Here is a 23,438-nt window from a genome sequence, read left to right as displayed (position 1 = left end):
TGTTTAAGTTTAGCTTTGTGTCTATGAAAACCTAAAACTAACAGGTTAATTCTGAATGTGAAACCAAAGTATTTTGTTCACACAATTAGTTCCTTTTAATTAAAAAAGTCAGTTTATAAATGTTTAGACCAGAAAGAAGATACTGGAAAAAAAATTTATTCAACATTTTATGGGAATCATGGTAACAGGGCTAAAACTTAAAAGGTAGACCTTGTATAAAACCCCATGGAAAAATGTAAATTATGAAGAAAAAAAAAAAAATCTATATAACTTCCAACCCCCAATATCTACCCAATCCTGCTGCTGAAGATGGACCTTCCTGCAGAGTTTAGTTCTGACTTCACAAACAGATGATCAGAGTCTTGAGGTTCACCTGAAAAGCACAGGCAAGGATTGAACTAAACTCTGTAGGAAGGCAGATTTCTGGAATTCTCCTTCTGTTTAAATGCAAGCAAGTCTTGTTTCAGGAGGGTCAGTAGGGTCTCATGCGTCCTTGGAGAGGTGGTGCACGGTTCGGCGGAGTGATCGCGATGTCAAGGTAATCTCCAATCTGAAAGCGCTGAGACTGAAGCGTCATGGAGTCATCTGCACCTTTACGTCCCGAAACAGTATTGCCAATCTCTTTAACCCTACAACAAAAGCCAGCCAGGTTACTCAAAATTCACAATTACAAATTTAAACGGACCAAGCTACATATAATGCCTCCGTATACATTACCTGTAGATCTGTCGTTTAGGGTCTGGGTAAACAATGGCAAACCCAAAATGTGTGCCTTTCTTTCTAGCTTCTGGATAGACTTCCTTCACCAGGCTTGTCAGTTCTTTCAAAGTAGCATCCATCCTGTAACCCATGCAGAAACAATTCTGAATCATACGGTTTATTTAATAAAAAAAATCAAGTTTTATAATAAGACCTACCAGGTGTAAATCTGAAGCTCACTAGATGGTACATTCCCCCGGGCAAACTCGTCCATGCGATGGTGCCTTCCATTGTTGGTAGTGAACACTCTCAGGAGAAGTGGGCATGTCTGTGGGACAACAGACACATGCAGAAATAAATAACAGACTCCACCGAAACACAATCAACAGACGAGTATGTGCATTTATTCAATATTGACAACAATATTCATGTCTTAAATTCCGTGATTGTAGTACAGGTGGAGTAAAATGCGTTTGTGTCACATCTTTAGTTAATGTTATATAAGTTACTTAATATTTTTCATGTTATTTTTATTTATATTAAATGCTATACACATATTATTAAGGTACGATTTGTAGTATACTATGGTGCAACTAGACATTTCAGTATCATATAATATGCTATATACCTAAATTTTTACTAGTTAAATTTACAAATTAGCTTAGCATGCAAGACGCGTCGTTTGTACACGAATTTTTGCGCAACTGACGAACAGAAGCAACGAAAAACTAACCTTTTCTCTGTCCACTGGCTTTTCTGGCTCTTTTTTGATTTCTTCTTGTGTAACCCTCGATTCTACTGCCATTTTAATCCAATTTCTTTGGAAAATCACCGATGAATCGCTGTTCACAACGCCTGTTAGCAATGAGCGATCGCGGCGCAGTGGGATGATATCACCACAGCAGTGACTGGGAACACCAATCACAGCCAACCGATGACAACCAGCGAAATGACGACACACTCGCGTCGTCTACGCAACCCCCACCGCCATTTTGGGAGTCAGATTGTAAATATTACTAGTGACGAAAGGCAAATACGTCCACAAATTCGGTGGCCTTAATATGGTTCACACGTGCGTAGTGGCCGGGTGTCGAAACAGGAGGACTCCTGGGACCACATTATCCTTCTACAGGTTTCCACGGGACCCGGAGCGGAAGCAGCGCTGGATCGCTGCTGTGAATCGTGAAGGGTGGGTGCCAAACGAGGGCAGTAGACTCTGCAGCACTCACTTCATTTCAGGTATGTTAAATAGGATGTGATGGATATTGTATTGTTTTGTTTTTTTTGCAGGGATAATGCACATCGCTGGGGTGAATGTAGATATTTCTGGTAGTGGGGGAATATGTTTTTATATTTGCAACGCCCATGTATGATGTAGATAGAGGGGCATCATGTTAACTTTACCATTTTGATACACTTTGGGAAAAAGGAAAAATTTGCACTATGTTTCTTAGGCTTTAACCCTCTGGCATACCCCACTTAGGAATCAGAACAGAAATGCTTTGTTCTAGGTATAATGCACTAGTCTAGGTTTGCAATATGATTAAAACACTGATTATAGAAAATAAATGTATTTTTTGTTCCATTTACAGGAAAACAAGTGAAAAATCCTCGATCCCCAGACTATGTTCCTTCGGTTTTCACTTCAGCGCCACTGTCGCCAAATACGAAAGAAGCAAGTGCCTGTGAAATGTATGATAAACAAGAGGCACAAGTGGAGGCAGCCAATGCTTTGCTCTTCCTGCAAGGACAAGGGCGTTTCTTGGAGGATCATGGCCAGATGAGAAGTCAAGATGAGCCAGAGAGTATTTCCTCTTCACTAAGTAGTTGTGATGAAGAGGATGATAAGACTGAAGATGGCATAGAAGAAGAAATCTCACTGACAAGTGTAAACCAAAGAGGAAGTCCAGTGCAAAGCATTCCCTCTGAATATGAGTCCAGTCTTGAGGCTCTTAAGAAAGAGAATATGGAGCTGAGGGAATCGATAGAAAAGATGTCTCTCACTGAGGCGTCCTTCAAAAATGATCCAGAAAAGGTTCGGTTTTATACAGGATTGCCAAACTACTTTGTGTTCGAGACGGTGATGTTGCTTCTCGTGCCACACATGAAAGGGGACAAAAATGCGAAACTCTCAAAATTCCAACAACTGCTTTTGACTCTCATGCGACTCAGGCTTGATCTTAGAAACCAAGACTTGGCCTATCGTTTTGGGGTCAAGGTTGCCACAGTGACCAAGACTGTCCATCGGATTATTAATATAATGTTCACCACCCTCGTGCCCACTGCTGTTTTTTGGCCATCTAGAGTAGAGCTCAGAAAAAACCTACCTGCAGCTTTGCGTTGCACATACCCAGACTGTGCAGTGATCATTGACTGCTTTAGGGTGTCTCTGGAAAAAGCTATCTGTGTGGATGTAAACCAAGAGGTTGCGTCTACAGCATTGACTGTCCCAGCTCAGTCCACGGTGAATGAGCTTAAATATGTGATAGGTGTTGCTCCTCAGGGTGTGGTCACGTTTGTCTCGAGGGGATCGCCGGGTCACGTCAGCGACAAGCATTTAGTCGAGGGTTCTGGCCTTCTCTGTAAGCTCCTGCCCGGTGATGTTGTTCTGGCCGAGCATGACTTTGACATTGGGGGCTTGGTAGGGGCTTGCAAAGCTGAACTCAAAATCACTAGTTGCAGTTACAATGAAAATAGTCAGAGTGGAGAAGATTTTTCACTGGTGGGTGCTCTTTCAGATAAAATGAATGTTCATAGGCATGTTGGGAATGTAATAGACATGGTCAAAAGAAGATATTGTATGTTGACCGGACCTGTGGAGAGTCCCTTTACAGTCATAGAACGCACTTCCAATGTGAGCACTTTTGATAAGATAGTGCAGGTTGCTTGTGCCTTGAATAATCTGTGTATTTCTGCTGCACCCCTGGAATGATTGCTCATGTTCGCCACACTTTTTGCAAGAGCGACTTTTACCTGTACAATGGCTGAATGCACCTTTATTGTTTCCCCATTTTTACAGAAGAGAATAGATTTTCTGCTGTTAAAAGAGGGATGAGAACATTTATGCAAACTAAGGACCAGTTAATACCAAACATATTCATCAGGCACTGTTCACTGGACAATTTTCTCTCTAGTCTTGAGCTAACTTTTGTTCATGCTTTGGTTTGATAGAGACATTCCATACATAGCTTAACTTTAAGTTGCTATTGTTGTGAGTGGAGCTTGTATGCTGAGAATGTAAAATATTCAAGGCACCGAAGAAGGCGTCTCAGTCGGAGACAGTTATAGTCATGTGTATTGTGACATCAGCTGCCCCTAGTTCCAGTGCCTTTGTCCATGTGAGGCCTATACCTTTTTTTTTTCTTTTTCTTTTTTGCTTCTGTACAGATATACACTATATTTTTGCATTAATCCAGCAGTACTTTGTTCTTTCCTTCTGATGATGCCTTGTCATTCTACCATGTAATGTGATTATGTAAGTACCACAAAATTACAGTTTAGTTGTTAGCATTGCTATATAATCATTGTTTTAAATCAACTCTAAAAACATTTAGAATTATATATTCACTCTGAATATATACCATTGCACATGTTTCAGTACTGTACCCTGGCTATCTCTTAACTGTGTGTCTCTCTCTGTGTGTGTGTGTGGGTGTGTGTTCCATTTATTTATGTTATGGTTTGTGAAGATAATACTTGTGTTGAATATTCCATTTTACTTATACATTCTATGTGTAAAGTTCACCAACACAACTGTAATCATCAAAATGAAGCATCCTGTTGTATAACATGTATGAAAATGTCTCCATAAAATTTTGAGTATTTGTAATTGGAACTGGTATTTTGTTACTCTTCAAGGCATAGTTCACCCAAAATTGAAAATTCTGTCATCATTTACACAAAGAATTTATTTCCTCTGCTGAACACAAAACAATATATTTTGAAAAATTTTGGTATCAAACAGTTGATGGGCCCCATAGTATTTTTTTCCTCCATACTATTTTTGGGTGAACTAGCCTATCCTTTTCCGTTTCTTTATTCTCGTGAATTTCTAATTTATTACACAAAAACAACAAGATAGGCTACAGATATTTTTCTTCTTCTTCTAATTTTGCAGTACTTTTTAGGTAATTGACATGAAATTGTCCTGTGCTGTGACATTCTGTAAAAAATAATTTAAATTTATATATATATAATTTGTCCCAACCGAGTATGAGTTAAAATAAACAAAAAGGTGTAAAAGAAAAGTGGTTTACCAGTAATATGTCGTCATCATATATATACGTGTTTTCTTATATATTCATTTACATTTTAGCTGAAAATCTTGATGTTGAAGAAATGTATGTGCCATAGTGTCAACTATACAGTTCCTGTTTCACAATCATTCATCAGAACATGTCAAATCCATGGTCAAAACTTATAAGCAGAGGGTTTGTCTGTCTGTCTTTTTGTTTGTTGTGCTTAATTATGTGTGATATTTGTGTGATTTCCTTTAGGATTTGAGATTAGACTAATTAAAGGACAATTCAGGAGCCAGTAAAGAACATGAGAACAAGAATATTTCATAAAAACATCATTAATAATTACCAGCATGAGTTAATGTCTATGCGAACAACGCATGTCTAGCACATATATCGGCCAGTATTTTCCCATTCCAATGATTTTATCTGCTACTAGTGTACATCAGATCAGAATCTCAACGTTGTAAATGTAGGAAGCCCCGCCCAGGGTATGTGCAGTGCTGACGTGCATGGCCGCCTCACGTGACTCCTCTGGAATGTTAACAATGCAGTAAGTGTCCAACTTTGTACTGCATTCTAATTCTGCCGTGAGTGGCGAGAAAATGGAGGACAATCCCATGATTTTTCCTGTGTGCTTTTTGTGAGAGGACATCGAAAGACGATCCTTTGGCGACAAAACACCAGACCTATAATCTACAACTTTACTGAAGTTTAAATCAGTTCATTGGATTAAGGTACCACTTATCACATGGTGAGTCGCTCAAAACTTTATTATTTTTTCAAAACGTTGGGCATTAGTAGTTTTCCGGGATTTCAATATTCGATATGCGGCCGCAAATCCTTTGTAAGTTTAGGAAGGGAGTTGTATTGCTCATTTAAAGTGAGATAGGAGTGAACAGCACATTCTCCCTGTGCTGGAATGCGGACTTGCTCCAGCGGATCTGCGTTCCTCTCTCTCTCGCTCCAGTCCCTCAAAGCGCTGGAACCTCTAGGCCCCACAACTCTATTCTATAAGTTACTTTGTGTCTATGAAAGCATTTTGAATAGTCGCTGTTTGTTAATCCAATGAGAAAAATGTGAGATGTAGTTTACGTAAAAACATTTTTACAGCAGGCATCGCAGACAAATGATAAAACTGAAACTTAACGTAAATATACCTTTGCTTTCACTGATAATACAGCTCAATACATTATAGTTATGTTAAAATCTCATGAAATTTACCGTTGCCTGCAGTTAATATTGTATTTTTACTCGTGCGTAACAAACCAATCCTACTTTCCGTTTTTTTTTTTTGTTGTTTTTTTTGTGTGTTTATGTGTCGCGCGCAGTCAGATGTTTAACTGTTACCCAAAGTCAGATGTTTTAGCTGTTCCAAGATGATGTACTACAACGGTCCGATTGCATTACACATTGATTGTTTTGAAATGTTATAATTAACTCCACCCACAAAATTATTCTTGTTTTTGCGCATAAGTTGTGCGATGATGACATGTGCTGGGATCTGTCTTCATATTTACGCTTGTTGTTTTGTCTGCTTTGTGTTAAAATGGCTAAATTTAAGCTACAACTGTCGCAAATATAAGGCTTTTTAGCGGGGGCCAAAATGTACAGAGAGGAGCCAAATTAATATAATGTCAGTATGATTCTTCATGAGACTTTATACTTTCTAATTTGTTGGGAAGACAGTTTGACAAATCTCAAGTATACAGTAAAAATGTTTGGTTTTTTATTGAATTCTACCACAAATAAATAAAAGGCCCATTATCATAAAATGCTATGTTTGAAACAGTTTTGTATTGGACAGATACCGTGGATATGTATAGGATATGCTCTCAGAATTTGTTTACATTGCTTAAAAATGTGTGGATTGATTGCTTGTTACTTAGCCTAAATTTATATAGGCGATATAGCACATGATACAGCATTGTGTGGTTAACATGATCTTTTTACAAATACTTAAAAGCTAAATTTTCATAAAGTAAGGACATTAACCTCCATGATTTATGGATCAAGCTATAAAAACGGAATGGCCTCCAGTTCCCATTATTATTATTATTATTATTTTTTTTTTATTTTTTTTTATTTCAGAACAGGGGCATTGAAAAGGCCAATCAGATTTTATCTGGGACCCTGATGCCCCACCACTAGCTATAATAATCAAGCAAAAGTATGAAGTTGTAATGATTTGAAGAATATAATGCTAGACAGACAATGGTAAAGAATCGATATAAATTGTTGGGCATTGTGTAGCCTATGTCCCATGGATGCCCATGGAGTTATTGGTAACTAAATTGTGTAAGGTTGAAACCACTAGTGTCTTACAATGAAAGACAATATTAAATATTATTTAACTCTTGCTGAGGAACATTGCTGGAGAACTGTGCATGCATGTTTGTGCTAGTTGTACATGGATTGTGGATTATTGCTGCAGTGCATTTATGGACAATTGCCAGCTATGGACATTGTATCCCATTAATGAGCTGCATCAATCCAACTGCAGATGTAGTAGTAGTATAATAATGGCTTGTGTAATGAATATGAGTCTGTAAATGTTTTTGTTTTTTCATTGATTATCGCTGAAGTGTACTTGGATTAGTTTTTGAATATAGTGGTACACATTTTGCTGTTACTTGTGGAATGGAAGGCATAAAAAATATTGTGTTGGACACCTTGACAATAATGGGAATTTAGACTATTGTTCTAGACCGGGGCGATGCATTTTCAGTATTGAGCAGCACCAGCATTCCCGAAATATGTTTGTCCTAAAAGTCCTTTCTTTTTTATGGTCATGTCCTCCTTTCACCAGAAGACAAAAAAAATAAAAAAATCAGATTTAATGATGTAAAACGTTTGGAATTTGAACACCCCAACGAAATATCTTGACAAGATCCATTTTCTCTCCTATTGTGAATATGAGTTTTGAGCGGGATATCGAAGGCATTGCTTACGAAAAGTCACAGTTACGAACCATGATTAGTAGTTCAAAAGAACAACATTTATTTGAAATATATATATTTTTTGTAACATAATAAATGTCTGTACTGTTATGCATCCTGAATAAAAGTATGAATGCTAATGTCCGATCAGACAGGTATTTGTCATAGAGTAGTGATACAGGGCCTTGGACGTGCCTGGACCGCACCCTGACCCTTCTGTCTAACACTGTCTCCACAGGCAAAGATGCATTCCAGACTGGGATGGAGCAAGCACGCAGATGGAATAACCCCTCACATGTCTTGGGAGGAGGGGGAGTGTGAGCCCTGAAAGGGGTGCTGGGATGTGAGTAGGCCAGCATCCAGCACGAGCCAGAGCCAAAGAGGCAGCATCAACAAAGACGAGCGACAACAGGAATCCTAATCTTCACTTGCATCTTTCCCACTGCAGCCTGTTATCTATTCAGGTCAGGCTGAGCCTGGGTGTGTACAGTTGTGTGTCTTATTGTATGATTGTACTACTGTTGTGAGTGAATAACTGACTGAATCTTTCTGCCTTCTCCAAGTGTGAAGAGTTTGTGTGAGAGTGCAGGCCACGTTCACTCATGAGGCCTAAGACCTTCCCTGCCGCCCCATATGTGGGCAACACGCGCCAGCGGCTGCAGGAGATCAAGGAGGGACTGAAACAACCAGCAAAGCTGGTGAGCCAGGCGCTTCATGGAGGGAGCGCTCGAGGGGAGGGGGGCAGAGGTGGCGACTCTAAGGGCAAAGACCAAGCTGGTAGGCAACAACAGCTCCGGCAGCCCCAGAAGTTCAACAACTATCAAAACGCCCTGCGAGAGATCCGCAAGTCTCTGATGCCCTTTGCCAATGAGTCGGGTCCAGGATCCAGCTCAGGTCACCCTGGTGAAGTCAACAGACAGATGCTACAGGATCTCGTCAACGCTGGTTGTGATCAGGTAAGGAATGTCTCGGATATACGTGTGTGTGGTTCAATAATTTAAATAACAATAATAATAAAATATAAATATTTGTTTAATATTAATAGTCATTATTTGTATAGTCTGTATAAAAAAATAATATAAATATAAATATATTACACACACCACCCTTCAAATGTTTGGTGTTGTACATTCTGTTGTTTGGTGTTGCAAATTGTTTTGTTTTTTTTGTTGTTTTTTGTATATATATACATATATCATATAAATAAAAATAGATTTATATTTATGTATATATTGTATCATGGTCAGCAAATCTTGTTTTACTTGTAATGGTGGTGATGGTGACCAGGGGATAAAAAATCTGAATATTTTACTGAGCATAAACTTCATGGATTCAGAAATGTTTCTGAAAATCCTTTTAGCATGAGCAATTATCATTGCTGAAGCAAATATAGGGCTTTAAGTTTGAACATTGTGCAGTGGAGATTCAGTGCAGTCTATCCAGTCTTTGCTAATTTGTTACATAATATTAAAGTGTTATGTTAAAATGGCAGTTTTCATAACTTATTTGGTATTTTAGTTTTTCTTTTTCTTAAAGAGCTCAGTGGAACATCTCTGCCCCAATGAAAGTGACAGAACCCAAGTCAGCTATTCCTCACCTTTAACACTCAAAAATACAAACATTTATACATGCATTGTGTTTTATTTACGTATTAGCCATAGCCAATATCATTGTTAGTTGATCATAGTCCAGTTAATGCATAACTATTATACTAGAATATACTACTGTAGTATTGTTTTAGCATGTTGTTTATGTGTATTTGTGTTACTGTGCAATAGTGGTTGTTGTGCAATCAGTACTTAGTTAAATGTGTTACATGTGTTCTGGTCCTTGTACTGTAATCTAGTGGCTGAATATTAAAGGGACATATTTTATTTATGAAAATAAAAGCCAATTAAAAATAGGAAAAAAAATATGATAGTAGTATATATATTATTAAAATAATTGAAGAAATAAAGTCATAGGTTTAGAACGACATGAGGGGGAGTAAATAATGATTTCTGGATAGTTATTTGGGCTGTCCAAATTAAATTGTGACCCCTTATAGGTAACATTTTCATAATTTACAGATATATGAGAGGTTTCGTGGCCTTTTTTGATAGTAGCCTGTTCATGTTCATTTGTGTCAGGCTTGTAGAAGACCAACAGTCCTGTAGTGTAAAACTAAATATGTTTAGTGTGCTTTTGATTTAGGCTCTCTAATACAAACCCCTTGTCAGATCATTAATGAATATGTGTTGGGGCTTTGCAACTAATGTTCAAACACAGGTCTGAGAGCGGCCCTGTGATTGCATTAGGCATTTGAGGAATGCTGTGCTCAAGCCCATGCACAACACCACGGAGAAATCCACCACGGCCCAGTGGAATTACGAGGCCTAGCTGAAGGGAGCCGAGCTGCCTTTATGACATGGCTAAATAGAGACTGGAATGGGGCTTTTTTAGGTCTCTGGAAGCTGAAACATGCTATCAGATGAAGTATAGTATGGAGTCAGACTCTATTTGGATCACGTTATTTGGATACATTTGTAACGGTTTTATCTTTTGCTGTTAGTCCTGATGATTTAATATTTAATATGATTTTGAATATTTGAATATTTTGGCATATTCAAACAGACACACACACACATGTGAATATATATATATATGAATGGATCTCATCAGAATAGCCATTTTTGGGTTACAGCACTCCCGTTGAAGACCACTGCTTTAAACAAATTTGTTCTCACAAAATAGAGAGGCTAATATTTCACAGGCTTTTGTGAATTTCACAATCAGTAGGTTGATTGTCTTTGCCCTGCATTTATGGGACAGTATGTACAACATTAGTACACTCAGAGGAAGTGCTCAGTTCAGTTGTAGATGGGTGGTACAGTTTCCCCAGCAGAAATGACAGACAGTATGCTGGGATGGACAGACACTCTGACTACGTCCTTTGCATGTTTTTGTCTTGACGTGTGGGTTAAAGTTTTCTTTTTTAGTTGATACAAAAACATGGAATTTGTGTTTTGTGGCTCAGTCTGTCTGACTTTGTCTCCCCCCGTATTCAGATTTAGCATAGCCAAAAGTCCATTGGAGTCTTGTTCCTGAGTCATACACCACATGCACCTAGACCTCCCATAAGACCTGGGTATACATTTCATTTTTTTAGTAATAGTCATTATTGTGAAATGACTCAGCCGTGGTGTGTGACATGGTATTTTTAGTTCTCCTTCATCCTCTGACTGGGGCCTGTGTTTCTCTTCTGACCAGCCGTACATTCCGGGAAGGTAAATGGCCGCCGCTGGCCCTTCCTTGGGCTTCTTTAGTTTGATCATTATCATTGGTTTTCACCTCACAAATTACACAGCAATGCGGCTGACGGTTACATAACCAACCCTGAAGGAGGAAATGTTTTGGTTGGGGAATGAAAGGAGGTGGGAGGGTATAGGAAGAAGATGAGTATGACATGTGTTGTGGATTTGTGGTTTTGAGCTTAGGATATGAAAAGCTGCCTGCATACATCATGCATGTGATGTTTATGTACTTGTGGAATATACACTATGTTAAATGTGTAGTGCTGTGTTGGCATATCATGTTTGCACATGATCTAAATGTTTATATTAGCCTTCCCTCACAACCCAGTATTTCCAAGGTCTCAAACCACAACTGGTCAGCATTTTTGCATTAAAGTCAAACACCATTCGACTTACGTTATGTGAAATTTCTGAGTGGAACAGGATATTTAACAAGGGAAGAACTATGTTTTACTCTTCAACACTTGATTGGATCATTAAAGTGGGTGTTATCAAAAATGACCCAAGTGTTTGGTAGGATGGCAATGAAAAGTAAAAAAAGAAAAGTTTTTTTTTTTTTTTTTTTTTTTTTTCATTATTTATCATTATTTATTATTTTTTAAATATTATGCATCAATGAATTGTTCTCAATAAGACCAAGAACAATGTTTATTAAGAAAGTTAATAGTGGCAATTTTTTTTTTCATGTTGATCTTTTAAGTTTACTCACTTTTAAGTATAGTTTAAAGCAGTTTCCTTTTGTATACAAGGTGTACTACCGTTCAAAAAATTAGTCAGTAAGATTTTTAAAAGAAATGATTTTATCGAGGATGCATTAAATTGATCAAAATTGAAAGTAAAAACAAAAGATTTCTATTTTAAATAAATGCTTTTTAAATCATTTGATCAAAGAATTGTGGAAAAACTGATCAAATATTGAGCAGCACAACTGTTTTCAACATTAATAAATATAAGAAATGTTATTTTATTTCTTTCAAAAACATAAAAATAAAAATAAACTTTTTGAGCATTACTGTATATATTTTATCAGTTCATGCACACACTAGAATGGTCTTGCCGTTGCTAGTGCCATGCTCTTCTGGTTTAGCTGCTGTTTGAGCTATTTTATTACAGTATGGATAATGTTCCACCTCTCCATCTGCTGATGATGATATCCATCCGGTCCTATATCTCATCTGGAGTCCTCCATATGGCTTTCATTTTCATGTTCATTGGTGGAATGTGTTTTAGAATTTGGGTCAAAGTGGAAGCTCTTAAAAATGAAGAGTGAACAGCATTGGAATACAGTTATGTCACTTTAGTCATGAAGAATACTTGGTACTTACCAACACCGCAGTCAGAAATTGAATGTCTAGTATAGCAGAGGCTTGTGGTCATGACAGGGGTGTAAATATATTTTGGATCCAATGCTAAATGCACACTGGAACAGAATGATCTCAAAAATAAAGAGGAGAAGAGAAGGGACAATTTAAAGAAAGGCGGAAGCATAGATTTCCACATAGCTGGAATTCTTGCTTCCTGGCTCATGGAATGTCCTGAACATCTGTCGCCATGACAGTGGAGGTCAGGCCTGACCTAAGGCCAAACCAGACCCAGCCCTTCCTGAAACCAGACATGTTAGATTAGATTGTTGTGTTTGCATGTGTCTTTTAAAAAGAGAGAGTGGCGCCTTTAAATCACTAAGGGGGGACGAGAAGGCACACCCTTAGAGCGGACAGAGATGGAATGCAACCGAAAGCCCTGCCACTTCTGAGAGCAGCGATCACAGACAGACAGCGCGTGTTTGGAGTATTTCTTGTGTTTTGTACAGTACTGATAGTGCAGGACATTTGTGAAAAAGCATTTAGACAAACTGAAGGCAATACACAATACACAAACTCTAAATTACTCTGAGAATGTGTGTGGATGTGTCACTGCATAATGAGTTTGCCCACGGTTTGTATGGCTTTATGCCCATTCTATTTTTTTTATTACTCTTTCTTCTGTCAGTGCCATCTAACCGAAACCCCACAGAATGGACAAAATGGTCTTTATTACTCTAACTTTGTCATAGTTACATTTACATACTTACTGTTTTTTGAATGCATAGTGGACAAAAAGCACAAGTATGTGCTGAATTAGGCACTTATTCCTTCTTTTTCTTTTTTCCATGGCATGCTTTGTGTAGTATCATGTTTGAACACCAGAGGCAGTATAACATGGCTTGCTGTGCTGCTGTAGAATTTGGTTTGGGCAGAATGTCTTCTGAATGAGGTCATATGCCATTCAAGGGGATTTCCTCATATAGGTGTGGGTCTCTGCTCACAGAAGACTGTACATGTCTGAGTTGTTTTATTTTATTTTGGTTCGCTGTGGCTTCGCACAATGTGACAAGGAAAACTTAAGATTAATATGAAGGTCTCTACAGATTAATAGAGTTGTTGTATAGTGGGTAATCATGATTAGAGATTGAGGAACTATTTTTCCTTTAAAAAAAAAATGTTTATCTCTATATTAATAATAATAAAAATGTAAATAAAACTCTTTTTTTTTCTCTGAAATTAGTATAACTATAAACAATACAAATGAAGAAAAAAAAACAAAAAAAGGATTTTAATGTCATATGTAGGGCTGTAACAATACCCCATGTCACGATTCGATACTTATCACGATACTAAACTCACAATACGATATTATCGTGATACTTCAAGACATTTGGTAAAAAGGTTGACAAAAATGTACTGTTGATTAAAATGATAAATTTAGTATTACATTGGGGGTATAGGCTTGGACTTGGTGCTGGTAACCCAATGCACAGGACAATAGTGACACCAGATTAAAAATATTCATGATTCTGAAGCTGAAAATACAGATTTATTTTAGACAAATATGCTTGCACTCCGTCACTGACTAGAACTATTTAAAATAATGTAGTTCACTTTTTAATGGAAACATAAGACATTTAGCATTATCTGGACACACAAATATTCCATCATTGCATTATTATACATTATATTCAACATTATTTATAGTAGTTTAATGTAGTACTGACACTAAAACTCTGTAAACTTGGGTTCTGTAAACTTCATTTTGGGTGAACTATACGCAGTACAGATTGTTACTATCCACGATACATATTGTTGGATTTTTGTATTGCGATTTATATTGAGACATGATATATTGTTACAGCCCTAGTCATTTGTATTACCATGAAATCCATGAATCATTGCAATTTGCTCAGTATGATGTGTGGTCAAATGTGCCAATCTCCAGTCATAGTATACTTGTGGCCTTGCACAGGAAGGAGCTTGTGCATAATTTGCAGAGGAAGCAGCTGCAGGGAATGTTATTTTAACCATTATTTGCAGTGTCGATGCATGGGTTGGTTTACATGTTCATGTGTACATATGTACACAAATATGTGTTTATCTAAATAACTGAAGTGCATGGAGGTCATTTTCCATAACCAGTACAAATTATACAAATTCATAACGAAAACTACTGTGGTTAACTAGACTAAAAAATAGTTTTTTTAAATTATATTATTTTGCCTCTGATACAAAATTCACAAATTTCTCGGTGCAGCAAATGAATATTTTTAAGTAGCGGATGTTAAAGAAGGAAATCAGGCCCTTCTGCTTGCTCTACATCTGACCTGGAAATATTTGGCTCAACAAATAGGTCAGAATTTAGTGGCAGTCATGGCCTTAGCAGCTTTTCACTTCTCTTGAAGATATTTTATTTTGCTGATATAGGCTGTAGCCTAATTCACAGAATTAATCCAAATTAAGATCTTTGTTTACAACAGAGAGTGCTATGTTTTCCAAGTAGTATTGGATCATCTCAAAAGTATCTATCTAAAAACCTTACATAAATGTAGAAGTTGTCACTGGTGCATAATCAGAGGAAATGCATTGTGAAAAAAATGCATGCGTTGCCTATGTTCTGATAGTTCTCTGCTTGAATTTCTGAAACAGGATATGGCTGTACGTGCCCTAAAACAGACTGGCAGTCGTAATATTGAGGCAGCGTTGGAATACATTAGCAAAATGAGTTACCTGGACCCTCATAATGAACAGATTGTACGTGTCATCAAACAGACTTCCCCAGGTATGTGCACACTTTTAAAAACTATATATATATTATGAATGATTCACTGTCTTTAAGTGCAAAGTGAACCTTTTGTAATTCCCTTCAGGAAAAAGTGGCATGCCAAATATGATGGATCACAGGACGGCAATGGAAGGCACTGGGGATGGTGTAATGCCCCCTTATCACCAAATGGGAGCACCACTGTATGAGGGAGCTAGTTATGGGGCTGAGGGTGAGATAGCTCGTGCATACATGGGTGGACCACCTGTTATGAACTACATGGCACCGCCTGCCAACACTTCACAGGGTCCTACCATGGGAAACCCAATGGGTCGTCCCGCAAGTATGGGTGCCTACTCTACAAGCTTGGCTCCTCAAACTAACACTGGGAACCCTATGTACACCCCTGGTCCAGCCCAGCAAAAAGGATACCCTGGTGGAATAGACCAGGCCATGATGGGCTACAGTGTGCCTGGACCACCCATGCAAATTCAGCCTCAGCCCTCAGGCCCTGGCCCTCATTATGACTACAGGCCTCATATGATGGAGGCCTCCAGCTATGGGGTCAAACGAAGTGCTTCCTTCCAGAATAAGATGCCCCCACTTACACCTGAAAACTATGTTAATATGCCAAGCAAAGGAGCAATGGGCCAAAACTCTGGTGGCTACGCCCCCAACTTATATCTGCCATCACATTCACACCCACGCCAAGCCAGCCCCACCTCACACCAGGTTCACTTGATGCAACGCCCCCCTGGTGTTGCCCCTGGAGCTATGGGTGGCGAGTTCTCTGATGTTCCTCAAGGCCTCCTCACCCCTTCTAGGGCCAGTCTGAACCTTGACCTGTATGAGCATCACTGGCCAGGAGCCCAAGGTCCTGAGGGGACTCCTCCAGCCAGACAGCCACAGGGGCCTTTTAGAGGGGAGGTACGTGTCCCCAGTAGGACCAATTCTTTCAACAACCACCAAAAGGTGACTGTGAGGCAGGCATTGCCTCCTACTGCTAGTGTTGCCGGCAAGCCGGAGGCATCATTGGGACCACCTAACACAATAACGGCAGTGACCTCTCCACCAATCCAGCCACCTGTTAAGAGTATACGGGTCATGAGGCCTGAGCCGAAGACAGCTGTGGGACCATGCCACCCGGGCTGGCTGAGTGCACAAGCCCAGGATGCTCAAGAGTCTCATGGATACATGCCAGATGAGACTTTTACCCTGGAGCCCAATCAAGAACATCGCTGCCCGCCTCCACCTTACCCCAAAACACTGCTCCTGCCTGGATCTGGACCTGGAGCTGAGCCTGCATCCCTGGAGACTGGAGCCATGGGTGGACTTCAAGATGTTAGTGCTACAAGTAGGACTGTCCAAAGTGCCTCAGTTGGAAAGCAGGAGGAACCTGTCTCCAAAGACAAAGTGAAGACTAGCAAAGGAGAGAAGGCTGTGAAGGATAAGAAGCAGATCCAAACCTCACCTGTGCCTGTGCGAAAGAATGCCCGTGATGAAGAGAAGAGAGAGTCGCGCATTAAGAGTTATTCTCCCTTTGCCTTCAAGTTCTATATGGAGCAGCATGTGGAGAACGTGATGAAGACCTACCAGCAGAAACTCAACCGCAGAATGCAGCTGGAGCAAGAGATGTCCAAGGTGAGCAGTGCTGGAACTTCATTAACTACAAAGCACACTGTTCAATGATTTGCACTTCAAACAATTGTTATTAATTCTTTGAGTGTTCACTATTGAGTGTAAATGTTATTGTTGTCAAATCAAATCATCCTCTTCTATATCTTCCTCTCCTCCAGGCTGGCCTTTCAGAGGCAGAGCAGGAACAGATGAGAAAGATGCTTTACCAGAAGGAATCCAATTACAACCGACTACGACGTGCCAAGATGGACAAATCGATGTTTGTCAAAATCAAGACACTTGGCATTGGGGCCTTTGGTGAGGTGTGTCTTACACGTAAAGTGGACACTGGGGCACTGTATGCCATGAAGACTCTAAGAAAGAAAGATGTTCTGAACCGAAACCAAGTAGCCCATGTGAAAGCAGAAAGGGATATCTTGGCAGAGGCAGACAATGAGTGGGTAGTCAGGTTGTACTACTCATTTCAGGACAGAGACAGCCTGTACTTTGTCATGGATTACATTCCTGGAGGAGATATGATGAGCTTGCTGATTCGTATGGGGGTTTTTCCAGAGCCCTTGGCCAGGTTTTATGTTGCAGAATTGACATTGGCCATCGAAAGTGTGCATAAGATGGGCTTCATCCACAGAGATATCAAGCCGGACAACATCCTCATTGACCTGGATGGACACATTAAACTGACTGATTTTGGTCTGTGTACTGGGTTCCGTTGGACACACAACTCAAAGTATTACCAAAAAGGTAAGGGACATGAAGACAAGGTGATGCTCATAGGTTTAAAAACGTGGCCTAAATACTTTTGCAGTGTTTTATCAAATCTTATTAACTGGTTGTTTTCTCTCTGCACTGCTTGAATAGGGAACCATATCCGGCAGGATAGTATGGAGCCAAGTGACTTTTGGGATGATGTGTCTAACTGCCGTTGTGGTGACCGGCTGATGACTTTGGAACAGCGGGCAACTCGACAACACCAGCGTTGTCTAGCACATTCTCTGGTCGGCACTCCTAACTACATTGCCCCTGAGGTACTTCTGCGCAAAGGTAAGACCTTGCAGATGATCAACCGGAAGTACAAGCAAGTTAACAGGAAGTGCTTGTGTTTATAGATCTCTTCTCCTGTTGTGATACTTTTTTTCATGTGCAGGATACACACAGCTATGTGACTGGTGGAGTGTGGGAGTAATCCTGTTTGAGATGCTGGTTGGCCAGCCACCCTTCCTTGCTCCAACCCCAACGGAGACACAACTTAAGGTGAGAGCTCTATATGCATCTTCTTAGGTTCCTTAGGGTTGATGTAATCCATGGATGTCCAATCCTGCTCCTAGAAGGGCCAATGTTTTACAGCAGTGGTTCCCAAACCTGTTCTGGAGTACCCCCAACACTGCACGTTTTCTTTGTCTCCCTAATCAAACAGACCTGATTCAACTCATCAGCTCATTATCACATGGGTTAATGAGCTGATGAGTTGAATCAGGTGTGTTTGATTAGGGAGACAAAGAAAACGTGCAGCGTTGGGGGTACTCCAGAACAGGTTTGGGAACCACTGTTCTACAGGGTTTAGTCCTGCTCCAACTCACTTGCCTGGAAATTTCTAGTAATCCTGAAAACTTTAATTAGCTGGTTCAGATGTGTTTAATTGAAGTTGGAGCTGAACTCTGCAAGATAGTGGCCCTGGAGAAGGATTGGTCACCCCTGATGTAAACAGACGAGACATGTTGGCTGCGTCTGAAATTGCATACTCTCTTGAGTAGGTACTTATTTTGAATAAGTAATTACTTCATGACCGCTAAAAAAGTATGTTCTATATAGAATGAATGTGTGTAGTATGAATGTAACCTGGACGTACTACATTCTCCATGTTGTCAATATCATGTAACCTACCAGCGTCAGTTACGTCGCTTCACTGCCATTCACAAATCCTCTCCAGTGGCCTCATGGGATAGTAAAGTGTCCATCGTATGCACACTTTAGAATCTCGCCGGAAGAAGTAGGTCACCGTGTACTTTTCTCCTACTCTTTTATGAGTGCTGTGAATTCTGACATACTTCTTTTGATGCACTGTTTTTCGCCTACTATATAGTAGGGAAGTATGCGGTTTCAGATGCAGCCAAGGTCTTTGGTGAAGTTATAAATGTTTGAGATTTATGGAATGGTGACATTTGCTTGTCAACATAAGTGTTGCTAATGTTTATGTCATCACTTCCATAGGTGATAAACTGGGAGAACACTTTGCAGGTGCCCCCACAAGTAAAGCTGAGCCCCGAGGCAGTTGACATCATTGGTCGGCTCTGCTGCTCAGCTGAAGAGCGTCTAGGAGGTAATGGGGCTGGAGAGATAAAGGCTCACCCATTCTTTTCCGAGATGGATTTCTCCAGCAATCTTCGCACACAACCTGCTCCATATCGACCGAAGATTGCCCACCCCATGGACACATCCAACTTTGATCCTGTGGAAGAGGAGGGGGGTCCAGGGGCCTGGAGTGACAGTGGAGACAGCACCCGCACATGGGACACCCTCTGTTCTCCTCACGGCAAACACCCTGAGCATGCCTTCTACGAGTTTACTTTTCGCAGGTTTTTTGATGATAATGGTTGTCCATTCCGTTATCCCAAGCCCCCAGAAGCTACACAAGACCTGTCCAGCAGTAGTGTGCCTTGTAGCCTGAAGCCTGAGTTGGAGGAGGAAGAAATTCATGAAGAGGAAGAGCAAGGGGAAGGATGTGAGCCAGTTTATGTGTGAGAATGTCAGATCAGGTGTTCATGCTGCTCTGCCTTTACCCATAGAGGACCTTGTCAGTTAACACGCTGCATCTTCCACACTTCCTTTCAACCCTAATTTTTCTTCAGGGTTTTTTGTACATGTTAAGTGCATAAAAGAACATCAGAAATGGAGTGCAGAAAGTTCCATGTGAAATGCGTTTATTCCTCTCAAACCATTATGCAGTATCCTTTGCCTGTTACAAATGACTGAAGCTCTGACCAGGGACCAAGGAAATACACAAGCTATGCAGCTTAATTCATGGGGACGTTGGTTGGACTGATACATTTGGCTACTCTCCTATGAGAGCACAAAAACAGAGATGTGTAGCTGCTGCTTTGTGGTTTTTACTCTCATGGTTAATGTGGTCTGTCTCAACTGTGCCCCATTCCTTAATTCCACTGGGGGAAAATTTCCCAGTCTTACATCATATATTAACACTTCCTCTCTCAGCCTGGTGAGATGCTAACATAGCCATTCCGAACACCAGAGAGGTCATTGTGAGGGATCAGGAGAGAGATGGGCTTGGGATGGTGGCTTTGTGCTCAGGCTGCGATAAGGAGATGTGCCGAGAGCAGCAGAAATATTACAATTCCCCTCCATAGCGCAATCCCACAAAAATATAAATGTAACATGAAAATGCTCTGTCACAACTATTGGTTTTTACTCATAACACCAAACTGACTTCATATTCAGAAATATTTTCTGAAGTACGGAAGCCAGATTTTCATATGTGGGATCTTGTAATCTCAGTCATTTTCACATAATTTGTCTAAAACAAAAATAATTAAGTTTTAGAAGATTGTGGCGCCACCAAGTGGTTCAAAGTGACACTGTAAACAATCATGCATATTCTTCTGAAGATCTAAGTCCTTGATTATAGTCTGACAGTATTAGGTCACCATGCAAAGTCTGTCCAAAAGATCATGCAGTATTTTGCAGTTAATACACTTATCACAGCTTTTTTGTAAATAGTATACAGTTATCTTTTTTTATGTTTTATGCCTTATCAGGAGAATCTGTGCTCTCAGACGTGATGCAATATTGAGACAAAATGTTATGTAAAGCCGTACAGCCAGCACTTCAAGGACATGCAATCTTAACACTGCCATTATTGTTAAAAATTTTATAGAAACAACCTATTACTTTAGAGCTGAATCCTGATGTCATACATAATGTGTGGTAATAACACAAAATATGCCATAAAAGTTGCAATATGGAAAATTAAGAGTTAAATTCACTATTGACTCTTAAACTAAGAAAGAAAATTCTAAAATCCTGCTTTTTACGTGCTTGCCAGTAATATGCATAGTAACATTTATTCATTCAAAATAAATGCTGCACAGAACGTTGCGGTATTCACAAATTTTAATTTTGCTTAAGTGTGTTAGTTTAGTTGCCAAAGTATTGTTTTATTTAATTGATATTTAAATTCAACAAACATTTATCTTGCCCGGCTTGATTTAATTTGCTTAAAAGCTTACTTATCCTGTTCCCAATAGTTGCTTTACATTCATTAGTATCTTACACATTGTTTTTAGAGGTGTGTTTTCTCAGCAGCTGGCTATCCAGAACAAATTCTTAGCATTATTGTTTTTACCTAAAACTTAAAAGAACAAAAGTACAAGTACTGGGATTCCAGCTGTTTCCTTTTCTTGTTATGCTTTTCATCATATAACTCTGTCTGCTTTATCCTCTTCCTGTTTCCCAGAACATCTTAATTGCATTTAGTTTCATAAGAAGATCTTAAAAGTCAGACGGGTGGTTTTTGTTGTGTTTGTTCATGCTCATCCAGATCCACTGGAAATGATCTTGTCTGTCACCATCAGTGAACTTTTTAACAGATTTAATGGAACAAGTGCAGAAATGTTTTGTCATCGAGGCTGCTGCACCATTTTAACGTGATCACACAGCACAGTATTATAACAAGACAGTCTCTGACTGAAATGTAAAGAATACTTTGAGGCAGAAGAAAATGGGGGGGAAGAAGTGGCAAAAGAAAAATGTATCTGATGGTATGACTATGTGCAATACAGAAAATACAATATAGTTTTCTAAATACAACAAATAGCCTTTATTACTTTAAAACTGAATTATGCTATCTAAAAGTATATATTATATTGATTTATATAGTTTCAGTATAGTTTCATGACCCAATGCTGCTTATTATTATTATTATTAATATTACACTATAAAGTACATTATCATCATACTTTCATTTATAATAATTTCTCTCTCTTTGTGTAAAAAGTGTGGTTTTGATTGTCAGTGTGATTGATCTGGTGTAAGACGAACTATGTGCCTTCTAATGAATGTGTGGGTGTGTGTACCATGTGCTGATCAGTATTTCAGGAGAAGATGGAAACGCCGTCACTTCTTGCTCTCAGGCAGGTCCTGACTGTAAGAGAGGCGGTTGTTTTTTTGTGGGATAGCTTGAGGAAGACAAAAAAGAAAGCAAGAATGAATGATTGTCTTTTTTGAAAGACGAAAAAGAAGCAAGAATGATTGTCATTGAGACTCTGAAGGAGATGTATATGGATGTCATGGCAGGGTGGATATGGAAACGCATTGTTTGCATTTGGTCAATGATAAGGATTGTTTTGAATTTCTGTGATAAGTCCATTTAATTGTGATCTAATTTGTAGTGATGATTGCTCACTGCATGAATTATCTCTCAAGATGGCTGACAATCATGTGGTTACGTGTTTGCAGTCAATATTGTCAAACTACCCCGTATGACCGCTGACTGGAAGAGCTTTAAAATAAGTCGATGATGATCCATTCACATTTGCTTTATATATTGTGTCAGTACGATCACTCCTAAAAGTTAAGTGAAACCTTAACAAATACATTTCCGAGACAATGTATATGCCAACTCAAATTGGTATCATGCCTTTGGTCCAGTCAAACCAGTTGATTGAGCTCAATGGGAGTGTGACAGCAGGTGTTGCAGATGTTTTGCTACCCCGTATGCGTCAGAATGGACCACTCAGTGAAAAAGCATGAGCTTTCTACAAATCTCTCACAGAGTCAGGTTTAGGGTTTGAATGTAATTAGTGTGTTGTGCTTATGGATTTTGTGTTTTACTTTTGAAAATGTTGACTGACAATCTTTGACTGTATTTAGAAATGTGTGATGATGGGACTTTTTCCTCTAATGTATGTTTTTGTATTTTAATGGATGAATGGGTTGGGACTTTTTGACGTTTGTAATCTTTTACCTGTGTTATACAATTCTGTTACTATTGAACATATATTTATACAGATATACATATTTTTTGTATCCTTTTATTCTTTATTTTTCTCTTTTCTGAGCTAACTTTTGAACCCCCATGTCTACAGTATTACAGACAGTATGCATTTGGATTTATATCTCATTTTTTTTACATGTATGTATGAATTGAGAATGTTTAAGAAATGCTTTCGCTGTCCTCATGTGTAAATGTATGTCTAAATTAAATTAAACAAATCGTCCTCTTGTTTTGAGTATTGTTGAATGAATGGTGGTGGGTGCGTAGAGATGTCTGGGCTAAGACACGTTTAGCTAATGTAAAACATCAGAGCGTGAATGTCTTTAATAACCCATTTATTCCCACCAATACCTTTGTCATCAAAATTTACTTCAAAGTTGAAGAGGTGTATTTTACACAGTTTATATCAAGTGCAGACTTGAACATTTTGACATGGCTATAATGTAAACAGCCACATGGCCAGAGCACCTTAATTCCAGTTTGCTCATCTCAAAAACCTGTCATCATACAAGTACAACTTGGTGCATACATTTAAATGATCTATTATTAAGGT

General features: G+C 39.1%; 3 protein-coding genes across 4 annotated transcripts; 2 read left to right on the top strand and 1 right to left on the bottom strand.

The window, feature by feature from the left end:
- Positions 1–140: 140 nt before the first annotated feature.
- Positions 141–1,672, bottom strand: sap18 (Sin3A-associated protein). Its single transcript, XM_079880234.1, has 4 exons — positions 1,433–1,672; positions 918–1,027; positions 718–840; positions 141–629 (listed from the first exon to the last, which is right to left on the bottom strand). Exons 1-4 carry the CDS (start codon positions 1,502–1,504, stop codon positions 473–475), a joined length of 462 nt encoding a protein of 153 aa, XP_079736360.1. The 5' UTR covers positions 1,505–1,672; the 3' UTR covers positions 141–472.
- An 88-nt stretch (positions 1,673–1,760) lies between these two features.
- LOC307163906 (uncharacterized protein) lies at positions 1,761–4,532 on the top strand (the record flags this gene model as incomplete). Its single annotated transcript, XM_079880233.1, has 2 exons — positions 1,761–1,938; positions 2,292–4,532. The coding sequence occupies 2 exons, from the start codon at positions 1,761–1,763 to the stop codon at positions 3,629–3,631; spliced, it is 1,518 nt and encodes a 505-aa protein (XP_079736359.1). The 3' UTR covers positions 3,632–4,532.
- Positions 4,533–5,524: 992 nt separating this feature from the next.
- lats2 (large tumor suppressor kinase 2) lies at positions 5,525–23,113 on the top strand. 2 transcript variants are annotated; one of them, XM_079882346.1, is made up of 9 exons: positions 5,525–5,691; positions 8,115–8,356; positions 8,440–8,832; positions 15,126–15,258; positions 15,347–16,881; positions 17,037–17,619; positions 17,737–17,919; positions 18,023–18,129; positions 19,087–23,113. In XM_079882346.1, the coding sequence occupies exons 3-9, from the start codon at positions 8,479–8,481 to the stop codon at positions 19,615–19,617; spliced, it is 3,426 nt and encodes a 1,141-aa protein (XP_079738472.1). In that variant the 5' UTR covers positions 5,525–5,691; positions 8,115–8,356; positions 8,440–8,478; the 3' UTR covers positions 19,618–23,113. The 2 variants fall into 2 exon arrangements, with proteins under 2 accessions (XP_079738472.1, XP_079738473.1); XM_079882347.1 differs by lacking the exon at positions 5,525–5,691 and having other exon boundaries at positions 8,201–8,340.
- Positions 23,114–23,438: the final 325 nt, after the last annotated feature.

This window comes from Squalius cephalus (assembly GCF_949319135.1).
Source record: "Squalius cephalus genome assembly, chromosome: 9".
Classification (NCBI taxonomy): domain Eukaryota; kingdom Metazoa; phylum Chordata; class Actinopteri; order Cypriniformes; family Leuciscidae; genus Squalius; species Squalius cephalus.
This window is presented reverse-complemented; position numbering and strand designations above follow the sequence as displayed.

Coding starts and splice junctions, on each gene's coding strand:
- sap18 (XM_079880234.1), bottom strand. CDS start 1,504: ATGGCAGTAGAATCGAGGGTTACACAAGAAGAAATCAAAAAAGAGCCA. Junction 1,028..1,432: donor AGCCAGTGGACAGAGAAAAG/GTTAGTTTTTCG, acceptor GTTGTCCCACAG/ACATGCCCACTTCTCCTGAG. Junction 841..917: donor GAGCTTCAGATTTACACCTG/GTAGGTCTTATT, acceptor CATGGGTTACAG/GATGGATGCTACTTTGAAAG.
- lats2 (XM_079882346.1), top strand. CDS start 8,479: ATGAGGCCTAAGACCTTCCCTGCCGCCCCATATGTGGGCAACACGCGC. Junction 8,833..15,125: donor TCAACGCTGGTTGTGATCAG/GTAAGGAATGTC, acceptor TTTCTGAAACAG/GATATGGCTGTACGTGCCCT. Junction 17,920..18,022: donor TGAGGTACTTCTGCGCAAAG/GTAAGACCTTGC, acceptor TTTCATGTGCAG/GATACACACAGCTATGTGAC.